The sequence below is a fragment of the Cephus cinctus genome, unplaced genomic scaffold (assembly GCF_000341935.2).
Source record: "Cephus cinctus unplaced genomic scaffold, Ccin1 Ccin1_scaffold0215, whole genome shotgun sequence".
Lineage (NCBI taxonomy): Eukaryota > Metazoa > Arthropoda > Insecta > Hymenoptera > Cephidae > Cephus > Cephus cinctus.
In genome coordinates this window covers 1,720,416-1,737,693 of record NW_014332933.1, presented here as the reverse complement: position 1 = coordinate 1,737,693, position 17,278 = coordinate 1,720,416, and the positions used below count along the sequence as shown (strand labels likewise).

At 36.2% G+C, this 17,278-nt stretch overlaps 4 protein-coding genes across 9 annotated transcripts; 2 read left to right on the top strand and 2 right to left on the bottom strand.

Moving 5' to 3' along the window:
• Positions 1-53: 53 nt before the first annotated feature.
• LOC107265055 (E3 ubiquitin-protein ligase Arkadia) lies at positions 54-7,190 on the top strand. Of its 4 annotated transcripts, none has more exons than XM_015734043.1 (13): positions 54-482; positions 1,046-1,227; positions 1,294-1,753; positions 2,122-2,270; positions 2,380-2,495; positions 2,593-2,717; positions 2,780-2,904; positions 2,976-3,099; positions 3,298-3,529; positions 3,702-3,875; positions 3,964-4,161; positions 4,239-4,321; positions 4,419-7,190. In XM_015734043.1, the coding sequence occupies exons 2-13, from the start codon at positions 1,047-1,049 to the stop codon at positions 4,546-4,548; spliced, it is 2,097 nt and encodes a 698-aa protein (XP_015589529.1). In that variant the 5' UTR covers positions 54-482; position 1,046; the 3' UTR covers positions 4,549-7,190. The 4 variants fall into 4 exon arrangements, with proteins under 4 accessions (XP_015589529.1, XP_015589528.1, XP_024938309.1 ...); XM_015734042.1 differs by having other exon boundaries at positions 2,973-3,099; XM_025082541.1 differs by lacking the exon at positions 1,046-1,227 and having other exon boundaries at positions 2,973-3,099.
• On the top strand, positions 7,017-12,854 carry LOC107265064 (venom protease). The gene is made up of 7 exons (XM_015734059.2): positions 7,017-7,190; positions 8,890-8,964; positions 11,141-11,464; positions 11,549-11,851; positions 11,925-12,026; positions 12,133-12,284; positions 12,410-12,854. Exons 2-7 carry the CDS (start codon positions 8,901-8,903, stop codon positions 12,563-12,565), a joined length of 1,101 nt encoding a protein of 366 aa, XP_015589545.1. The 5' UTR covers positions 7,017-7,190; positions 8,890-8,900; the 3' UTR covers positions 12,566-12,854.
• A 71-nt stretch (positions 12,855-12,925) lies between these two features.
• LOC107265061 (mothers against decapentaplegic homolog 9-like) lies at positions 12,926-14,471 on the bottom strand. The gene is made up of 2 exons (XM_015734055.1): positions 13,239-14,471; positions 12,926-13,133 (listed from the first exon to the last, which is right to left on the bottom strand). Exons 1-2 carry the CDS (start codon positions 14,402-14,404, stop codon positions 12,974-12,976), a joined length of 1,326 nt encoding a protein of 441 aa, XP_015589541.1. The 5' UTR covers positions 14,405-14,471; the 3' UTR covers positions 12,926-12,973.
• A 262-nt stretch (positions 14,472-14,733) lies between these two features.
• Positions 14,734-17,215, bottom strand: LOC107265058 (bone morphogenetic protein receptor type-1B). Of its 3 annotated transcripts, none has more exons than XM_015734049.2 (5): positions 16,830-17,214; positions 15,766-16,759; positions 15,360-15,675; positions 15,217-15,291; positions 14,734-14,870 (listed from the first exon to the last, which is right to left on the bottom strand). In XM_015734049.2, exons 1-5 carry the CDS (start codon positions 16,900-16,902, stop codon positions 14,820-14,822), a joined length of 1,509 nt encoding a protein of 502 aa, XP_015589535.1. In that variant the 5' UTR covers positions 16,903-17,214; the 3' UTR covers positions 14,734-14,819. The 3 variants fall into 3 exon arrangements, with proteins under 3 accessions (XP_015589535.1, XP_024938312.1, XP_024938311.1); XM_025082544.1 differs by lacking the exon at positions 14,734-14,870 and having other exon boundaries at positions 15,094-15,291; positions 15,766-16,063; positions 16,586-16,759; positions 16,830-17,215; XM_025082543.1 differs by lacking the exon at positions 14,734-14,870 and having other exon boundaries at positions 15,095-15,291.
• Between the last annotated feature and the right edge of the window lie 63 nt (positions 17,216-17,278).

The window sequence follows — 17,278 nt, the reverse complement described above, 5'->3', positions numbered from 1 at the left end:
AACAAAACATGAAGAGATAAATGTCCCCAGAAATCATAGACGACGGTATGTGAACGGAGCCTAAATCACTTGTTATTTTTTGCTTATTCGAGGTTTCATGCTTCTCTGAAATTTCATTGCTTTCAGACATCGGCAAAACGAAGTTCTGTACGTTCGGCGAAGCTATGGGAGCCGAGTGTAGTTAGCCGAAGATACGATTGATGGTATTGTGGTTGTTTAATGCCGTTGAGCAAAGGGGTGATCTATGTGGACCCTTGCCAGTTTTATTGTTGTTCCTGACATAAGAATATCCGTAGTTAAATTTTCATGTATAGGCTTCAAATTATATAAATTTCAAGTAACCAAGATAGGGGATTGACGTTGACGGGCATGAAGTATCTGTTCAAGGGACAGTGAAGTACGCGATATGAATCTTTTACCGAAAACGACGTCGTGAAGAAGAAGTTTTATCACTTTATTAAACTGGTCGAAGAAAGTGCAAGGTATGTACGTGGACGCCGCCTTTGTAACACCAATTAATTACTCTTTAATTTCTTGTGGTATCTATTTCGCAAGTCTCTGAAACGTACTGCGAATAGCCAGTTTCTTAAAGTCATGATTCACAACAATTTCGTGGCTCCTTGCAACTCCATTACATGTATAACAAAGCGTGGTCAGAAAGAGGATCGGAGCCGTTTTGGAGCTTGAATACCATCAGCACTTACTATAATATTACGTTAACTTATTAATTTCAGTAGAACAAGATACCATTCTCTATGCCTTTTATCTATTAATACGGTTGAATTTATTTTGTTCTTAATTTACACTCTGTAAAAGGGAATTCACATATTTTCCTTTTTTTTTCTTAATCATCTTATACATTATAAATTCTCTTTTAATATCTAATATTCTAGTACCTACTCTTTTTTTAATCTGAATGTTTTACTTATCTGTCATATGAGTCATTATACTTAGTATGATATGGGACAAATGATGTTGAACTTAATAGTCTGAGGTCATTACTAAGCCACTTTTTTTTTAATAAAAAATTCAATGTTTGATTTAGAATGGAAGAGGGGAAGAGTTCTGAAAATATAAGGCATAAAGAAATTATAGGAGAGAGAAGTGAGCTTTTTAATGAAGAAACAGGCACTTGCGCTATGGAAGGGAACACATCTTTAGCAGACATACTTGATACAGCATTTACATCTACAGTTGATCCTTCTCCACAATCTCGGTTTAATTCAGGTTAATTGCAATAATTATATCATCAAATTGAATCAGAGTGAAACAATCATTGTTTATTGGTTTTAGGCAATGAAATGGAATATGAACATTTATTTGCTGAAAGCGACATTGAGGAAACTGATGTTGTTGAGCCTGTTGTTGTTGAGCCAGTTGCACCTTTCCCATCTCAGTCACATAGACCTGCTCCTGAAAACAATTATTCTTTTGTGCCATACATGCCTCAACCTGAAAGAAGCACTGGCTCAAGAGAATTTTGGCACTTAGACCATCATAATTGCAACATGTGCCAAACTAGACAAGAGAGGCACTATAAAAAAGATCCTGCAGGATCCCAGACCGACAATAATGCTTGTGAGGAGTGGGTATGCGACACTCATCGACGTAAAAGAATTCTTCATGAAAGAGATCTCCCACCAAAACATAAAGCAAAGAAAAATGATGAACATAAAACAATTAATACTCAGTTACCAGTCAGCCTCAGTATACCTGGACCATCCAGAGTGGTGGATCATCCAGTAGACTACAGGTTTGTGACATTGCTGACAAAAAAATATACCTATATATTATACCTGAATTTACTTCACTCTGACATCGCAGTTCCTCATTTCCCATAAACATTTTGTTTGGATTCTTAACAGTTATGATTATGCAGAATTGTAAATTTATGTCGTCATACATCTTGGTACAACTATGCCCACCAGATTTAATGAGAAATATCCGTGTTGAAAACTGTTGAGTAATGATCCAATGTGCCATTATATTTTTAAAAAGAAAACGTGCTTGATGGTATCATCGCTGTTATACAATTTATATTTTCAGCATAATTGAGACACTTCGAAAAGTGATAAGCAGCTAAATCTTAGTGTTAAACGCATATATCTTGAATCTTCGTAGCATAACCAGATCTACAACCCATGTCGGAGGTGTCTCAGATCAAGACTTGCAAGATGCTGGAAATGGTAATACCCATGAAGCTACTTTATTCACTCCGCAACTGCCAATGGTGTTAAATCCTCATGAAGTTCATCCAAGACATTCTACTAGTATGACTACTTCTTTCGTTTATTAACATTAAATCTACTGAAAATCACTATTACTCAAGAATTTAATTAACGTTCACGCTACACTGCCTACAATAATTTAATCATGTAGGGAATGACGACACACCATCAGCTCCTGATTTACAATTAGATTGGTCATCGTCTAGCGGCAGTGATGATGAAGAGTATACTGTTGAAGTTCTTGGAACTGTAAATCGCAATAATAAGGTAGGATCCATATCCGAAAATTTTTATTTGAATGAATACCATCTAATGTAATCCCTCATTGTGACTGAATTCACTCCAGTTAATTATTTTGTTACAGAAAAAGGATCTGAATGGGCGAACAGTAACGGTTGTAGATTTGACCGCAGAATCTGACGAGGAGCATACTCCAACCATGCCTACTAATGATCCAAATGTGCAGCAGACTAATGACCACAGTCACAGGTATTAGATTTTATCAAATAAAAAAAAGACATACCTTAATATTCTTTATTTGCTAATTACAGAAGCAGTTCCTGCTGCATGCATGGTCCACCAGACTATCGACCTTATGTTTATTATAACCGCCATATGTACTCCCATGATCGTCCAAGAATTCCAGTTTACGATCAGACTTACACGCCCTACGATGGTATATATAAATAACAGGAATGAAAGTTGGAAATAGTCAACATCTAACAGCAAATTCCATACTTTCAGCAGATACACCCACAGATATGGTTATACCTCGCATGCACCCTGTACAAGAACGCTTGTGGAGGAGTCAACAGCGTACACAGGAACTTCATCGTAGAAGGCTCTATGCTAGAACAACGCTACATTATGGGTATGATAAACATATACTACCATAATTGAAATTTATTACTATCTGTAGATTATTCTATCCATATCTCCTTAATCATTTACTCTTCCTCCATTATCCTCCATCCTTAATCATTAACTCTACTCCTCAATACACTTACGTCGAATATTTTAAAGCAATTAAAAAACAAGTCGCACTATAAAGATATTTTATTTACTTTAGATGCGTAACTTCGAATCCTGCACACCAAGTACATCAATCAGGACCGCACTTGTGTAATGCAATCGGCAGCAGTTCCTCCAGCACTAGATGTAATGGAAGGGACAATACTATGTACACTAACAATTACCATCCACCACCTCCTCTGCCACCTCCCCAACAGCCTACTGTCTATAGCCATCCTGAGGTCAGGAGACAGCCAAGCTTTGGACCGCCCTCTCCACAAACCGTCATGGTACGTGCATTCATGTGATTTAATAGATTTTATTGTTTTTTTTTCTATTCATAAGTGCTCAACATTGGATATAATCACATTGTATACTTAATGGCTATCTATGGAGTGAACCTTGAAACCTAAAAGTTCAAAGTCCTTGTTTAACCTCATCATAGCCACATTTTTAATTTAGATGGACCCCGTAAGTAATACCGAGGATATGGACTCAACTCCACCGGAAATGATGACTTCGTTGCCCGTTCATCAACACGTACATCATCACATGCATCACTATCATCCGCATCTGTCGCCACCGATGCCACAGCGCTTCCATCATCTTCATATAAGTCTTTTACCACATCTTGCTGTGAGGCTTCATATATACTATTTACGTATTAGCATCGAAACTTTTCTAAGTCTTTGTCGTTGTATTAACTTCTTATTGTCTCTTACAGGGAGGTTACATGGAACAGGACATGTCGTACCCACGGTTGAGTCCATTACAAGACTTACTTTTCCGTCAGACTCGACCTATGAATGCAAGGCTTGATAATTACATGCGTATTGTGGATTTGCGGCGTATGGCGCATATAAGTTGTGGAGCTACACAAGAATCAATAGAAAGTCACACATTCCCTCATAAGTATAAGCGGGTACGTTTTCATACTACAATTTGCCAATGAATACTGCGATTTATGAGCTTTTTATTACGTCACTTTTTTTTTATCAGATGAAAAAAGTTGAAAACGGAGAAGATGCTATGGAGAAATGTACGATATGTCTGTCTGAATTTGAAGACTGTGAAAGTGTCAGGTGAGCATTTTACACATAGAAGTACTTTGTTCCAAACAAAATCTCGTAAAATATTAAACTTATGATAAAATTCTAATGGTCTTTTTTTATTATGCAGGAGGCTTCCATGTATGCATTTATTCCACATAGACTGCGTCGATCAGTGGTTATGCACCAACAAGCGATGCCCCATATGTCGCGTAGACATTGAAACTTTCCTTCATAAGGAACTCAGCACTGCTGCATAGTGTAAAGTCAATTACACATAGCCTTCGTTTCTTATAATTTGATTGGCTATCACCTACTGGAGTGAAGAAAGAGAAGTTAAATGGTTAGGGAAGCGCAAGTCGTTAGAAAGATAAACAAGATAACGACACGTTATTACGAATATAAATTCTGCAAGAATGTCCCATAAAAATCAATCAAAAGACAACGGAAGAGAAAACCGGCAAACCTATTGTCTGATCATAAAATTGTCGAACGTTTTCGATACTGTTTTTCTTTTTCGATGCTCATATTTTTGTAGGTAGATAGCAATATTTGTAAATATTACAATGCAATCGAGTCTATTAATGTTTATCAGAAAAACAAGAATTTCGATCGCTCACGTTTCATAAAAACGAATAATTTCAAGAATATTTATTCAAGGTCTACTATATTTAGCAATCAAAATATTCAGTTACATTATTATGAATGAAAAAATATACATATGCCGGATTCTTTCCAATTTATTATTAATATCGGGTTACTCGCAGTTATCACATGTGAATCGTACAAAATTGACTTTGGCACAGATGACTTGTTTGTCGGTTCAGTAGAAACAATCAATTTATACATTAATTTCGGAAGGACGTCCTATTTTATATTTAACAAATGGTGCTATGCAATATGTTAAATGCTAAAGAGACAGTAAGATCTGAAGTCACATTCATCGGCTGCGTAATTGTGATTTGTAACTTGTAACATAACGGAAACAACGTGTAATATTGTGCTCGCCGTCGAGTTATCACATTACAATTACAGCGCGATAAAATTCTATTGTGAACCTAAACCGAAACGTCAAGTCGATACATACAATTAGCATACATAACTTTTCAATTATTAATAACACAGTAGAAATTATACACGAATTCGAGACAACTTAATCGTCTCAGCGAACGGCCCTAGGATGATGAATTTTCTAAAACGCCATTGCATGACTGGTAATTATCAGTTGGCAATACGAATTATCAGAGAGCGTTAATTGTGTGGTTTATTTAGTCATAAAGACATATATAAAGTTCATTAACTAATAATCACGCATTGTAACGTATAACCATTAGAGGTGAATATCTAGACGTTACATACATATTTGCCCGTAATGTCGTAATATCGAAAGTCTTAATGAAGTTACCTATCAAATTAATATTTCACCTCTGTACGTTACTCTGTCCATTGGGGGCACAATTATATATATATATATATTTTTGGCCGGCTTTTTATTTTCATTATTGTGCACTTACACTAATGGCGAATGATTAAAATCGTATAAAATCATTATTATGCTGGCGTATCGTTAAATTCCTTAAATCATGTCCAAAAGAAAACGATACGTTGTTGCACATTTTTATTGAACGACATGAACAATATTAAAAGAAATCATGCATATAGTCATTAAGCGCGCATTATAAGTGCTTATGATATAAACCAATATATTCCCTATGTGCATATAAGAAATCATCATGTACGTCCCTTGCGTTTTATGTATATAATGATTTGAAAATGATTTAAATTGTACATTATTGGTCTATCGAATGCTATACCCACAGCTTTTGTGGATTTGCAACGTGAACTCTTTTATAACCGTTTGACTCAATGTTGATTATAAAAGAATAAAGGAAATGAAAATTAGAAGCGTTGCTCATTTTCAATATTATTATTACAAAATTATCTACCGTCGAGATGAGTTTCTTTATCACTACGTTGTCCTAAGTTTTCAATTTATATTCTCTCACGAGCAACGGGCTTTACAGTAACATAAGTATAGTATAACAATACGTATCTGAAAACAAAGAACATGCTAATCTAATTATTTTAATATTTTTCTCTCCAAGTGGAAGTCTAGAAGCGATGAGCCTGTCAGATGCTAACCAACAAATGGTACTGTTTGTGCATAAAAGAACCGGTGAACAATTAAATTCACCCAGTCTAATTCAAGGATACGTGCCTTTTAATTGTCCAATACAGATTACCCCATGACTCACAGCGGACAATTTCCCATGTTAACAATAGCGGAACCTACTTCCGGATGAATTTTGCGAAATTATATACAAAAAGATAGATAATCGTAAACAAAATATATTATTCGTCGATAAAGAGTTCATCAGGTGTCAAATGATCCCAATAAAAATTAATTAGTACGATATTATATATAAAAAACATACAAAAAAATCAACAATAAAAAAAGCATGATCATTGTTAAACTCCAATCGTTAACATTGAACCAGAAAAAGGTGGTTTATCCCGGTAACGCTTGGAATCATACCGACTAAAAATTTGACATTAAATATCTGGTCATTGTCCTCTCGTTCGAACAATGTGAAGCATAGACATATTTAAAACATTTTTTTCTTTCCACTCGACCATGTTCCATTGTACAGATATATCCACGACATTTGAGCCTTGGCCACTGACTCTGTACGATATAAAGAGAATGATCACGGGAAGTACACCAGTCTCCTCCTAGCTTCGTCATCGAATTGATCTTGCGTCGATGATTTTGCTATACGCCGGACGTAGATCAGATATCATACGATATATTCTCGTTCAATGATAATACAGTGATTCGAATATAATCATAAATTGTGTGGTATTATAACATCGGAACACAGTGGCGTGTCATTTTTATACGGTAAATTGTGATAAATTTATTCTTCTTCAATTAACAAATCCCATATAAAATATACATACCTCGATGTAACAGTATAATTTTTATCTACAAAATTTATCGATTCATCTTGATGCATTGTAGTGAGATAATCGTGTAATAACAATTTGCGGTTTCCCATTGATCAAGATATAACGGATTTATAGACTTTATCATGTAAATTACTCTCGCTCCATGTTAACAATATCGATTCATGATTCTTCCTTATAATCGTGTGTTTATTCTGTTTTTATTAACAGTTAGAAACGTGGTCGAAAATTTTTTTTTTTAAATTTACCCAACACGCCATCTTGCGAAATATATTTAACGTTGCAACGAACCGTGTAACATACAATCGACCTTTGTCACGGAGAATTTTGAATCCAATAAGTGAAAAAGATAATTTCTTGAGATCGTCAACAGAATTATTAAACGATAATAAGCGATCGGTCATCTAGTCCGCAAGTGGTTTCTCTGACATCATGTGAAATGTACTTATGATTTTTTTTTAAGTTTTACTCAATCTTTCATTTCTCGTCAATGAACTTTTTAACTGAAGCTAATTCGTGTCGAAGGGAAATCAACGATGAATTCTGTTAATCAATAACGTGATAATGATCATTGACGCAGCCTCTACTGTTGCGTTTGTCCAGTACAACTTTACTATCACTTTTACACATATGCAGCTACGTATACGTTCATATATACATAATACCTGAGACCTTGCTGAAGCCTTGATCGTTAAGTAATACCGCAGGTTTTCAAGTTGCGCCGTCTGACCGTCCTCTCGATGACGTTAAGACAAGGATGTGATTTATGAAATAATTTCAAAATTCCTTGAAACTTAGGAATTTTGAAATGAGCGTCATGAAATGCAAAGTGAAAGTCTACCTGGTATATGAATCATTTTCTTGAAGAATACAAATAATTAATGCTTTCACCGATATGGAAATAATTAAAACTAAATAAATTCTTTTCATTTCTGCATTACGATACTTCACAAAGCTTATCACTTTTATAAAGCTTTTTTTGTTCGATTACCGTACAATTTTTAATGCGTGCAACGAGCAGACTGACGAAGGTCGAGAATGTCAAGGGGACAGAGACTATTGTAATTTTTCGGAAGTAAGCTATTTTGGTACAGTTTTTTATATCTATTTTCAGGGTCGTTTGATAATTTTAGTATTCTGATGTTACCAGTGATGCATCTAGTAACGTCATATTGTTTTTTAAGTCAAACGGATCGACAAGCTTTCAAATTCAAATTGGTGTGTGAATCCATTACTTCATTTTGTCTGTAGTCAAATAATATCTCGAGTACAATTATTTGATACAATTGATGCACTGCACAATGTTTAATCGATATGCCCTTGCAGATGATCTATGATGGACTATGAATAATGTAAAGTGAACTTGACATCCTGTAAACAATTTGTATCTCTGTAAATCGCTACACTCATATATACATAATCTCACTACAAAGCTGAAATCTCAAATTGATTACTGTACTGTACCTGGATGTTTGATTCAATTTTAATAAGCATCCGGAGTCTTGGAAAAAAAATTAGGAATATGATAATCATCCGTCACAAAAGAGATACCATGAAATATATACAGCAGATATTATCAAAACATGATCATTACAATGGCCATTAAAAAATACTTATACTATTCTTCACTCCAGAAAGAAGAAAAATGATGTGGATTCTCAGTGTACTTGTTCCACTGCAACTCTTACTGCTGATTGTCAGTTCACAAGGTGAGTTACTTTTAAGATAGTCACTTAGATTAAAAGCAAACAAAAAATAGAAATACGTTCAAGCTGACAAAAGCACTTGGTGAACTTGAAATAACGTCATTGACCTTTTCTTCGTCGGGGACTCCCGATGACTAGTCTGATCTCTGATAAAAGTCTTCGCGTGTAACTAATTTAAATAAATTAGTTACTCGTAGACTTTCTAGTAAAATAAATATTAACGGATTTTTATTATGCCCCTGTCGCGCATGTACAGCAAACCTTGATTTGCCTTTCGAGTTTTTAACGCTCGTTAGCAGTTCGGAGAACTGAATGAACAACCTACGTATACGGTTGCCGTGCAAATAAGGTCAAGGTATCAAAGCGTTAACTGAATGAGACGTGATGTAAACGTGCAATTGGACATCAGATTTTAAGGAGAGCGAAAGACAATTTTTTTTTGTCATTTGACTGCGACCTACATGGACTCTAAATATTCACATTCATTCTAGGGAAATCTCAAGTTTATAGGTAATGATAATTTGATGTGACAGTATATAAAAAATGAATTGAATAATCCCATGTACTTGATACGTAGATTCACGAGAGATGAATAAATCAGTCACGATAAATTCTCATATTCAATTATAACGTACAGAATCCATAATATATTATTACTTCCGATAACTTACTTTATGGCCTCTATCCTTCTTTTTTTACAGCTTCCCGTAAATCTGAACGATCTATTTCCTATGCATTATTCGCGTCTTATATGATGGCTGGTATAACGCATTACGCTGCATACAATCTGTGCATTCATCAAACGAAACGATACATCACGTTAGTCTCCCGATACATAAATCATTCGCAGATGCGAATTGCTCTGTTTTATTTCTCACGTTTACTACAAACACTTTATGAGGCACTTTGTCTATGACTTGTTTATTACCAATAGACAAATTTTATTGACAAAGGATAACTGTTGGCATTTTATTTCAAAGCTTATGTATACGTAATCAAATATATCGAGGGAAATATTTCTGTGAGGTTATGCAACGTACTGGCAATTTCTAACCATTTTTTAAAAAGACCAGGTGCAACTGGCACTTGTATGATTATGAAAAATGTTAGGGCTGACGCGCATCTAACCAACGTATCAAGTATGCATGTGTACGATAAGTCCAGGGAAAATATCATTCTTCGCGTGTCATGCAGCAAACTGGACATTTTCCATATATATTAAATATTTACCTTATTATCATTAATCGTTGCATGTAAATAGTTATTAATGACTGTCAGTAACGTAAGCAGACGTACAAGTATTAATGGTTATGTTTCTAATCATCGGTTCTCGAACTAGCATAATTTCAACGAACATTCTAGATGAAAATTCGCAGGGCGATTCAAAGGAATAAATAAAATATATATTTTGAGTCGTAGATCGTGTTATATAATTGAATAAAAACAAAGTATATATTTTATGTATACTCATACATTTTTCGTCAGTAAAAAGTCCGCGAATTCATCCAACTACATTTTGAATTCACTATGCATTCATTCGTGTCTGTATGTCAAACGTAGTCAGCCATGTCACAAGTCACTGAAGTACATCCGGCATTCCCGATGAGGTTTATTATAAATTAGCCAAAGACATTAAAGATAATACTACGAAATTATTATTGACGTCATCCAAGAAATTATTTTCCATTAGTGACTCGTATAGACTCAGTCTCAAAAGTTTGCATACGTTATTACGCGAAACAGTGTATGTACATTACTGCTGCACGAAGCTCAACAGTAAATACGCCTTTAATTTACGCCATCTTGACAGTCGCGCATTATTATGACTCGCAACTAATAACTCACCGATACAGGATATAATAGATGATCTTTTTCGTCATTGACCATTACTTTACTACAGTAGCCTCTCGCTATGTGCACATTCACGGGGCTGTAGGGGAAGTAACGCGTATTTAGCGAGTTTCCACCACTCCGCACGGTGAGCTGACTGTATTGTCCGATTTTGAGCGGTAGACTGTAACTGAGGGGTAAGCTGGCGGAGCGTGGAGCTGTAGGTGGGAGAATGTCGCCGGCAGCCGATCGAGGGGAGGGCATCTTGACGCATACTTGGCAGGAGGCTGTTGCATAGGTATTCCGTATAAGTGTACATTTAGAAGAATCGTACATGATTTGATTACAGATTTTAATTCAGTAACCTGCAGAACGCCTTCTGGTGAAATTGGTCAGTGCATCAATATAAGACAATGTTCGCCATTGTTGCAATTGCTGCAAACACAAAGAAACGCAGCCGGGGACTATCTACGAAGTTTGGTATGCGGTTACGAAGGATTCGAACCAAGAGTATGCTGTACTTCCGGTTCTGAAACTTCGCCAGTAGTCACGGATGGACCGAGAATCGAACCCACAAACAATGCGTACGGTCCTTTATATGCGGATCAGTGTGGTCAATCAAGATCTAATATAACGCATTTTAAAGTGGTAGGCGGTAATCCTGCTCAGCTTGGTAAGTCTGATAACCAGGAAATACAAAGTTCCTATTTCATATTCGCAGGTGGAAGATCAATAATGGAATATTATTTATTCATAGGCGCTTGGCCTTGGATAGCTGCTCTTGGCTACAGGTCGACCAAAAATCCGAATTCTCCGAGATGGCTTTGTGGTGGCACTCTTGTGTCTTCTCGCCATATTGTTACTGCCGGCCACTGCGTGCACAATCAAAGGGACCTGTATATAGTCCGGCTTGGCGATTTGGATTTAAATAGTGATTCTGACGGTGCAACGCCTATTGATGTACTTATCGAGAGGAAAATAATTCATCCAGAGTATAATGCTGCTAGTTATACTAACGATATTGCTGTACTGAGACTACAACAAGAAGTTCCATTCACTGGTAAGATTAATCGATGTGGTTAATGTGTTTTTAATTATCATCATTTATTATACGCTACATTTATTATTTACAGAACTTATTCATCCAATATGTCTTCCATTACCTGATGAAGTACGTAATAGAGATTATACACGTCTCTTTCCATTTATTGCTGGATGGGGATCAGTTTATTTTCGTGAGTATTTAATACTTGATCAACAATTATTCTAACCTTATAAGTTAATTCTATTTACTGAAGGTTTTATGTCTTATTCTCTTTTCTCTCTGGGTAAATGCTACAGATGGTCCATCGAGCAGTCGACTTTTGGAACTTCAAATTCCGGTTGTTGAGCAATCTGAATGTAAACGAGCCTTTGAGGCGTTCCCAACTGCTGTGATAAACGATCGCGTGTTATGTGCTGGTTTTGCCCGAGGAGGTAAAGACGCTTGCCAGGTACGCTCGTGTTTTTATATAAGTAAAGAGGCGTGCATATATTTGCAATTCAAGGATGTTTCGTATTTCTAATAAATTGATAAAGATATTGAATTTTTAGTAAACTCCTGTTTTATGTTTTTCAGGGTGACAGCGGTGGTCCTTTGATGCATCCACGTGGAAGAACTTATTACCTAATTGGCGTCGTTTCGTATGGTTTTCGATGCGCCGAACCTGGCTTTCCTGGTGTTTACACCAAGGTCTCCGCCTTTCTAGACTTCATTCAACAGAATTTAGTGTAGAGAAGAATATGAATTCCTGGAGAATGTACTGATTCGCAATACATATTGTTGCTTTATGTCGAGCATAATTCTAAGGCAATATTATTTTCATTATTCTGAATTAGTTAGGGATTTAGTTCAAAAATTGGCATGATGAAGAAAGGAATGTTGCTGTTGCGAGTTAGAAACTGTATTATTTTTATACACACTACGCTTTAAAAGTTTGTTATAAATTTTTATACAAAGTTTATTAATCTCACGTGGTATTGTAACTGTACAATAAAAATTTATTTACAATTTTTTTATTTTATAGACACGACTTAACAATTAGTACGGATTATTACTCTAACATTCGTGTCTGTTATATCTTATATTTTATATACAATCGTTATCTATGCAACAATTCAGTAAAAAGTATTATGAAACTTTTTAAGATACAGAGCTACTTGTATAATGCGGAGATCCCATCTGTGTCAAAACCTTATCAAGCCACTGAAGTGGTCCATGCAAATGAATTTCGATCCAACATGGAGTCGAAGTGATTTCTTGTCTCTGATAATTAGCACCCCATCCTTTAACGAAGGACATTCTGTAAAGAAAAGGGGTATTATTAAGATCCTGGTCATAAAAAACTTCTTACGTTATAAGATTTCTAAAATTTGTGAAAAAAATCTTTAAATACTCGAAAATTTACCTAATTGTACACATTTTCGTCAAATCGTAAACAGCTTCAAATCCATATACAACCCTTTCGGAAAGTATCCTCGCGAATTCTTGATTATCAAATATCTTGAGTGAACAACCCGATGGAATTTTACAAACCGTATTCGGACTGAACAAGTGCAGTGCATTGCAATTAGTCGATTGAAAGAAAACTGCCGACTCGGATAAACATTCGGCATAAAGTTCGCCGCCCACATAATACAAGCGAACACCCTGTCCAATATGTCTTCTAGTATGCTCAATAGTAGAATTACGTTTAACATTAGAAAGAAAACCTAAGCAAAACCGATCTCCATTCCGTTTGGGATCAGTGTATCCATCCACTGTAACATAAGGTAAGGTGCACCGAAAAGTTTCACCAACACGATTATTTAACTCATAATACGCTATAGTAGCCCAGCACTCAGGTTCCTTGTACACGATAGGGATCACTTCCTGTGTATAATTGTGTTCTGGAGAAGGCGATTCATTGGTCGACATTGAATATGGCGAAGGTGGCATTTCCCACGAACCATTGTGACAAGTGACGCCGAAATTTCGAGAATTGGACGTTCCTCGCGGCGTGACGGATTTAATAAAACCGTTTTCTGAGTAAGTGACGTTCTGTGGCACATCATTGACTGGATATATGTCACGTACATGCGTGGCTGAATCAGTCATTAATTCAGGAGACTGTTTTGGTATCAAAATCGTGGGCAAAGCAGGATCCTCAGCTCTTTTGTAATGATACGGATTTACACAGATTTCCTTGTCCTTTGCTGAAAACGGATGCTTGCAAATGTCCAATGGTTTCAATTGATGATGCGATTGTAAATCTGGCCACCTCCATATTCGACAGTATATCACATGTGGATGTCCCTTTCGGTGAGAAATTTGAAGACGACCATCCAAGCTTCTTGGTATGGTTACGCAACGACTTGGCGTTCCTGGTAAACTCAGGGCACGTTCTAATTCCTCCAAGGCGTCTTTACGATTTTTTAACTTCCTTACAAGAGAATCGACAGCTCTCTCAGCCCACTTTTCCTCCTCGTCGTTCTGACGCCAACCCAGCAGCTTCCTTACTGCTGGATTCGTAAACGAGAACAAACACTTCAGGGACGACACTTTGTCAAACTTTCTCACAAAGTTCTCTTCCATTTTCACGATACGTCGATTGCCACCAATTTCTGTGTACTGATTGGAACAAAGTTCCGTTTCTCCAAAACTTGCTTAAAACTGTCTAACGTTCTTGGTTATTAAATATAAATATTGTAGGTGAACCATCCCCACTTCTTTCAATTAACTGTATTACCTTTGTAAGAGTGGCAGGGCAAATTTCTAAAATTTATTGTCCACCTTTAACCTCCCCCGCCCCCCCATCCTAATTAACCCTCCCTTATTATAACCTCCATGACTACCTGTACGATGCCCTTGGAAAAAGTAGATTCTGAGGTTAACAGTGTCAAGGTGGGTATCGGTTTCACTGTCAGCAGGGTGTCGTTTGATATTTGGGATTCCATTATTCAGGTTTACAACCTTTCGTCCTATTGAACAGCCCAATTTCACTGTTAACCTAATCGCCAGAATAGCCACTCCATTGAATTATGCCTTTAAGGGATTGTACCTGTATAGATTAACAGTGCTAAATGACAGTGCTTCAACCCTAATATCAAACAGATTTCTAAATTGACAAGTGCGACTTAATAATGGGGGTATTATAACGTATATCCCAAGTAAGAGAGTATAATAGGAATAATATTGAAAATGAGGGCTGCTAATTTGAAATTGAAAAATATAAATACTATAAATGAATTGTGAAATAAAATATAATAAAATATTTTAACTCGATACATAAAAAAAAAAATATAGAAATTTATAAATTTTCTAAAAAAATTCTATACGATAATATTTTTATCGTCAATTGTATTGTTTAAATTATTTATGTAGAGTTTCGATAGTGTCTTTTTTACCCGTAGGGCTGTTAAACGCACTCCAGGAACTTGATGCCAACACTCAAGAATTGTTTGTCGTAAGGAGTACAAGACCTAAAAAAAGAAGCTTTACAATAGGGAAAAATAATAACTCCTAGTAGCTACCCATAATATTAAATTACCGTATCTGATTCCCATCTGGTTGGCATGGGTGGCCGTAATCTTTTGACACAAACAACCAATTTCATATCCTCGAAGCTGGGATTACTGGGTACTACATCTTGATAAGGTAGAGAGTAAAAGTCCACAACGGAAGTCCTAAAATCCGTTGTACATCTTCTACAAGCTTCCCAGAGTACAAGTCCCATAGAATATACGTCAGCCATTTTAAAAGCATTAAAGGAAGTCACATCCAAAGTCTGATCCAGAACCTCTGGAGCCATGTACCGTCGAGTTCCTACCCTTATATCCGATACAGCATCGATCGTTCCACTTTTGCTATAAAATGAAATTTTATTGCAGCTGAACAAAAGAAGCCTTTGAATCTAAAAACAATCATTCAAGTAACACAATACATTTTTTACGTACCTAGAGAATCGAACGGCAAGACCAAAGTCAGCAATGGCACATTCGCCGTTTCTCTTGATAAGAATATTTTTACTCTTAATATCACGATGTGCCAGAGCAGGTTTTCCTGGTGTGCCAAAAATCTCCGTGTGCAAATACGCAATTCCGGCAGCCATCGAGAGACAGATTTTCAATAGCGCAGTCTTGTCCAAAATTTTAGCTTGAAGATACTCAAAGAGAGAACCATTCTCGTGGTAATCCGTAATGAGTAACATTTGAGTCCACGTTCCAGTACCTTGTATGTCCGCAGCGATACATCCTAAAATATTCTCATGTATCATAAGAACAGTATTATAAATTTCGATTTCTTTAAACCAGGCTGATTCCTCGGAAGTGAGGAAAATTTTCACTGCTACTTTATCTGCTCTCCATTTAGCCATCCAAACTTCTCCGTATCTTCCTTTGCCAATGCATTCGAATAAGGTTAGCTGCTTGGCAATAGTCCTTTCTACCAGGAGTTGTAGACCTGATCCAGATCCGCTACTTTGATCGATTAAATCTCGTAAATTTGATTGAGTTGCTTTAGGAGTGGGATAAGCTTTAGTATCATCCGTGCTATAACGATGATAGATAATCACAATGGATAGGGAAAATAAGAATAATGATACAGATAGGGATGCCACGGATAAGATGAGAAGGGCTTGAGATGAAATTGTCATCCTCGTGGCAAGGGTCGGGCGGATTCGAATTTCGTGACTGTTACAAAATGATGTTTCGTTACAGCATTTTATCAGGTGTCCCTGTAGACGAGGCATTAAGTAACTCTCGCATTTTTCACTACCTATTTTCTTTGATGACAAGCAGCCGGATGTCCATTGTTGAATATACTCGCCCTTTTCCGGTTCCCAAATATTTTTCACGGCCACGAAGCAATGTCCACCTGATTTTACTTCACAGGATCCACTTGATTGATTTTCCGAGCAGTGTTTTTCACAGAAGCAAATTATACACAGAGCTGAAGCCAAACGGTGCAGACTGCTATTAATAAGTATACGGGAATATGTTTACAGTTGAAAATTACTTACTCTTTTGAATCCACGGAAAAATGGACAGTAGGAATAGAGTGGCTGCTTTGTAATTGAGAAACGTATTTGTCATCTTTGAGAAGTGTATAAACTTGTAATTTAATTGTAGAAACGTAAACTACAAGACAACTATAGGCGAGTAACTATGACCTTTCTGATTTTACTAAGTTTAGAGATAGTATTTGTATTAGGAATTGATTTAGAAGGTTCGCGCGACAGGATTGGCTACCTGGTTAAAACTTAAAGCTATGGACGGTTTTTCGAAATTCTTAGCATTGCATAGAAACATATTTTTTATTTTACTGATGATAATCAGTGCCTTACCCTTATTCCTACTATTTATCTACTGTAAAATCAGCGTTGGATATTGTGTTGGAAGTTCTTAATGTAAATATTCCGGTAGGATTAAAGTGTTCATTTTATTGACATCTATATTAGTTTATGGTTTG

What these genes read in the sequence shown, in the direction of transcription:
- LOC107265055 (XM_015734042.1), top strand. Translation starts at nt 1,047, where the DNA reads ATGGAAGAGGGGAAGAGTTCTGAAAATATAAGGCATAAAGAAATTATA. An exon ending in ACAATCTCGGTTTAATTCAG is followed by an intron (nt 1,228 to 1,293) that starts GTTAATTGCAAT and finishes TATTGGTTTTAG; the next exon opens with GCAATGAAATGGAATATGAA. An exon ending in GATCATCCAGTAGACTACAG is followed by an intron (nt 1,754 to 2,121) that starts GTTTGTGACATT and finishes GAATCTTCGTAG; the next exon opens with CATAACCAGATCTACAACCC.
- LOC107265064 (XM_015734059.2), top strand. Translation starts at nt 8,901, where the DNA reads ATGATGTGGATTCTCAGTGTACTTGTTCCACTGCAACTCTTACTGCTG. An exon ending in GCTGATTGTCAGTTCACAAG is followed by an intron (nt 8,965 to 11,140) that starts GTGAGTTACTTT and finishes ATTTGATTACAG; the next exon opens with ATTTTAATTCAGTAACCTGC. An exon ending in ACAAGAAGTTCCATTCACTG is followed by an intron (nt 11,852 to 11,924) that starts GTAAGATTAATC and finishes TATTATTTACAG; the next exon opens with AACTTATTCATCCAATATGT.
- LOC107265061 (XM_015734055.1), bottom strand. Translation starts at nt 14,404, where the DNA reads ATGGAAGAGAACTTTGTGAGAAAGTTTGACAAAGTGTCGTCCCTGAAG. An exon ending in ACGAAAATGTGTACAATTAG is followed by an intron (nt 13,134 to 13,238) that starts GTAAATTTTCGA and finishes TTTTCTTTACAG; the next exon opens with AATGTCCTTCGTTAAAGGAT.
- LOC107265058 (XM_025082543.1), bottom strand. Translation starts at nt 16,902, where the DNA reads ATGACAAATACGTTTCTCAATTACAAAGCAGCCACTCTATTCCTACTG. An exon ending in CTTGCCGTTCGATTCTCTAG is followed by an intron (nt 15,676 to 15,765) that starts GTACGTAAAAAA and finishes TTCATTTTATAG; the next exon opens with CAAAAGTGGAACGATCGATG. An exon ending in CCAGATGGGAATCAGATACG is followed by an intron (nt 15,292 to 15,359) that starts GTAATTTAATAT and finishes TTCTTTTTTTAG; the next exon opens with GTCTTGTACTCCTTACGACA.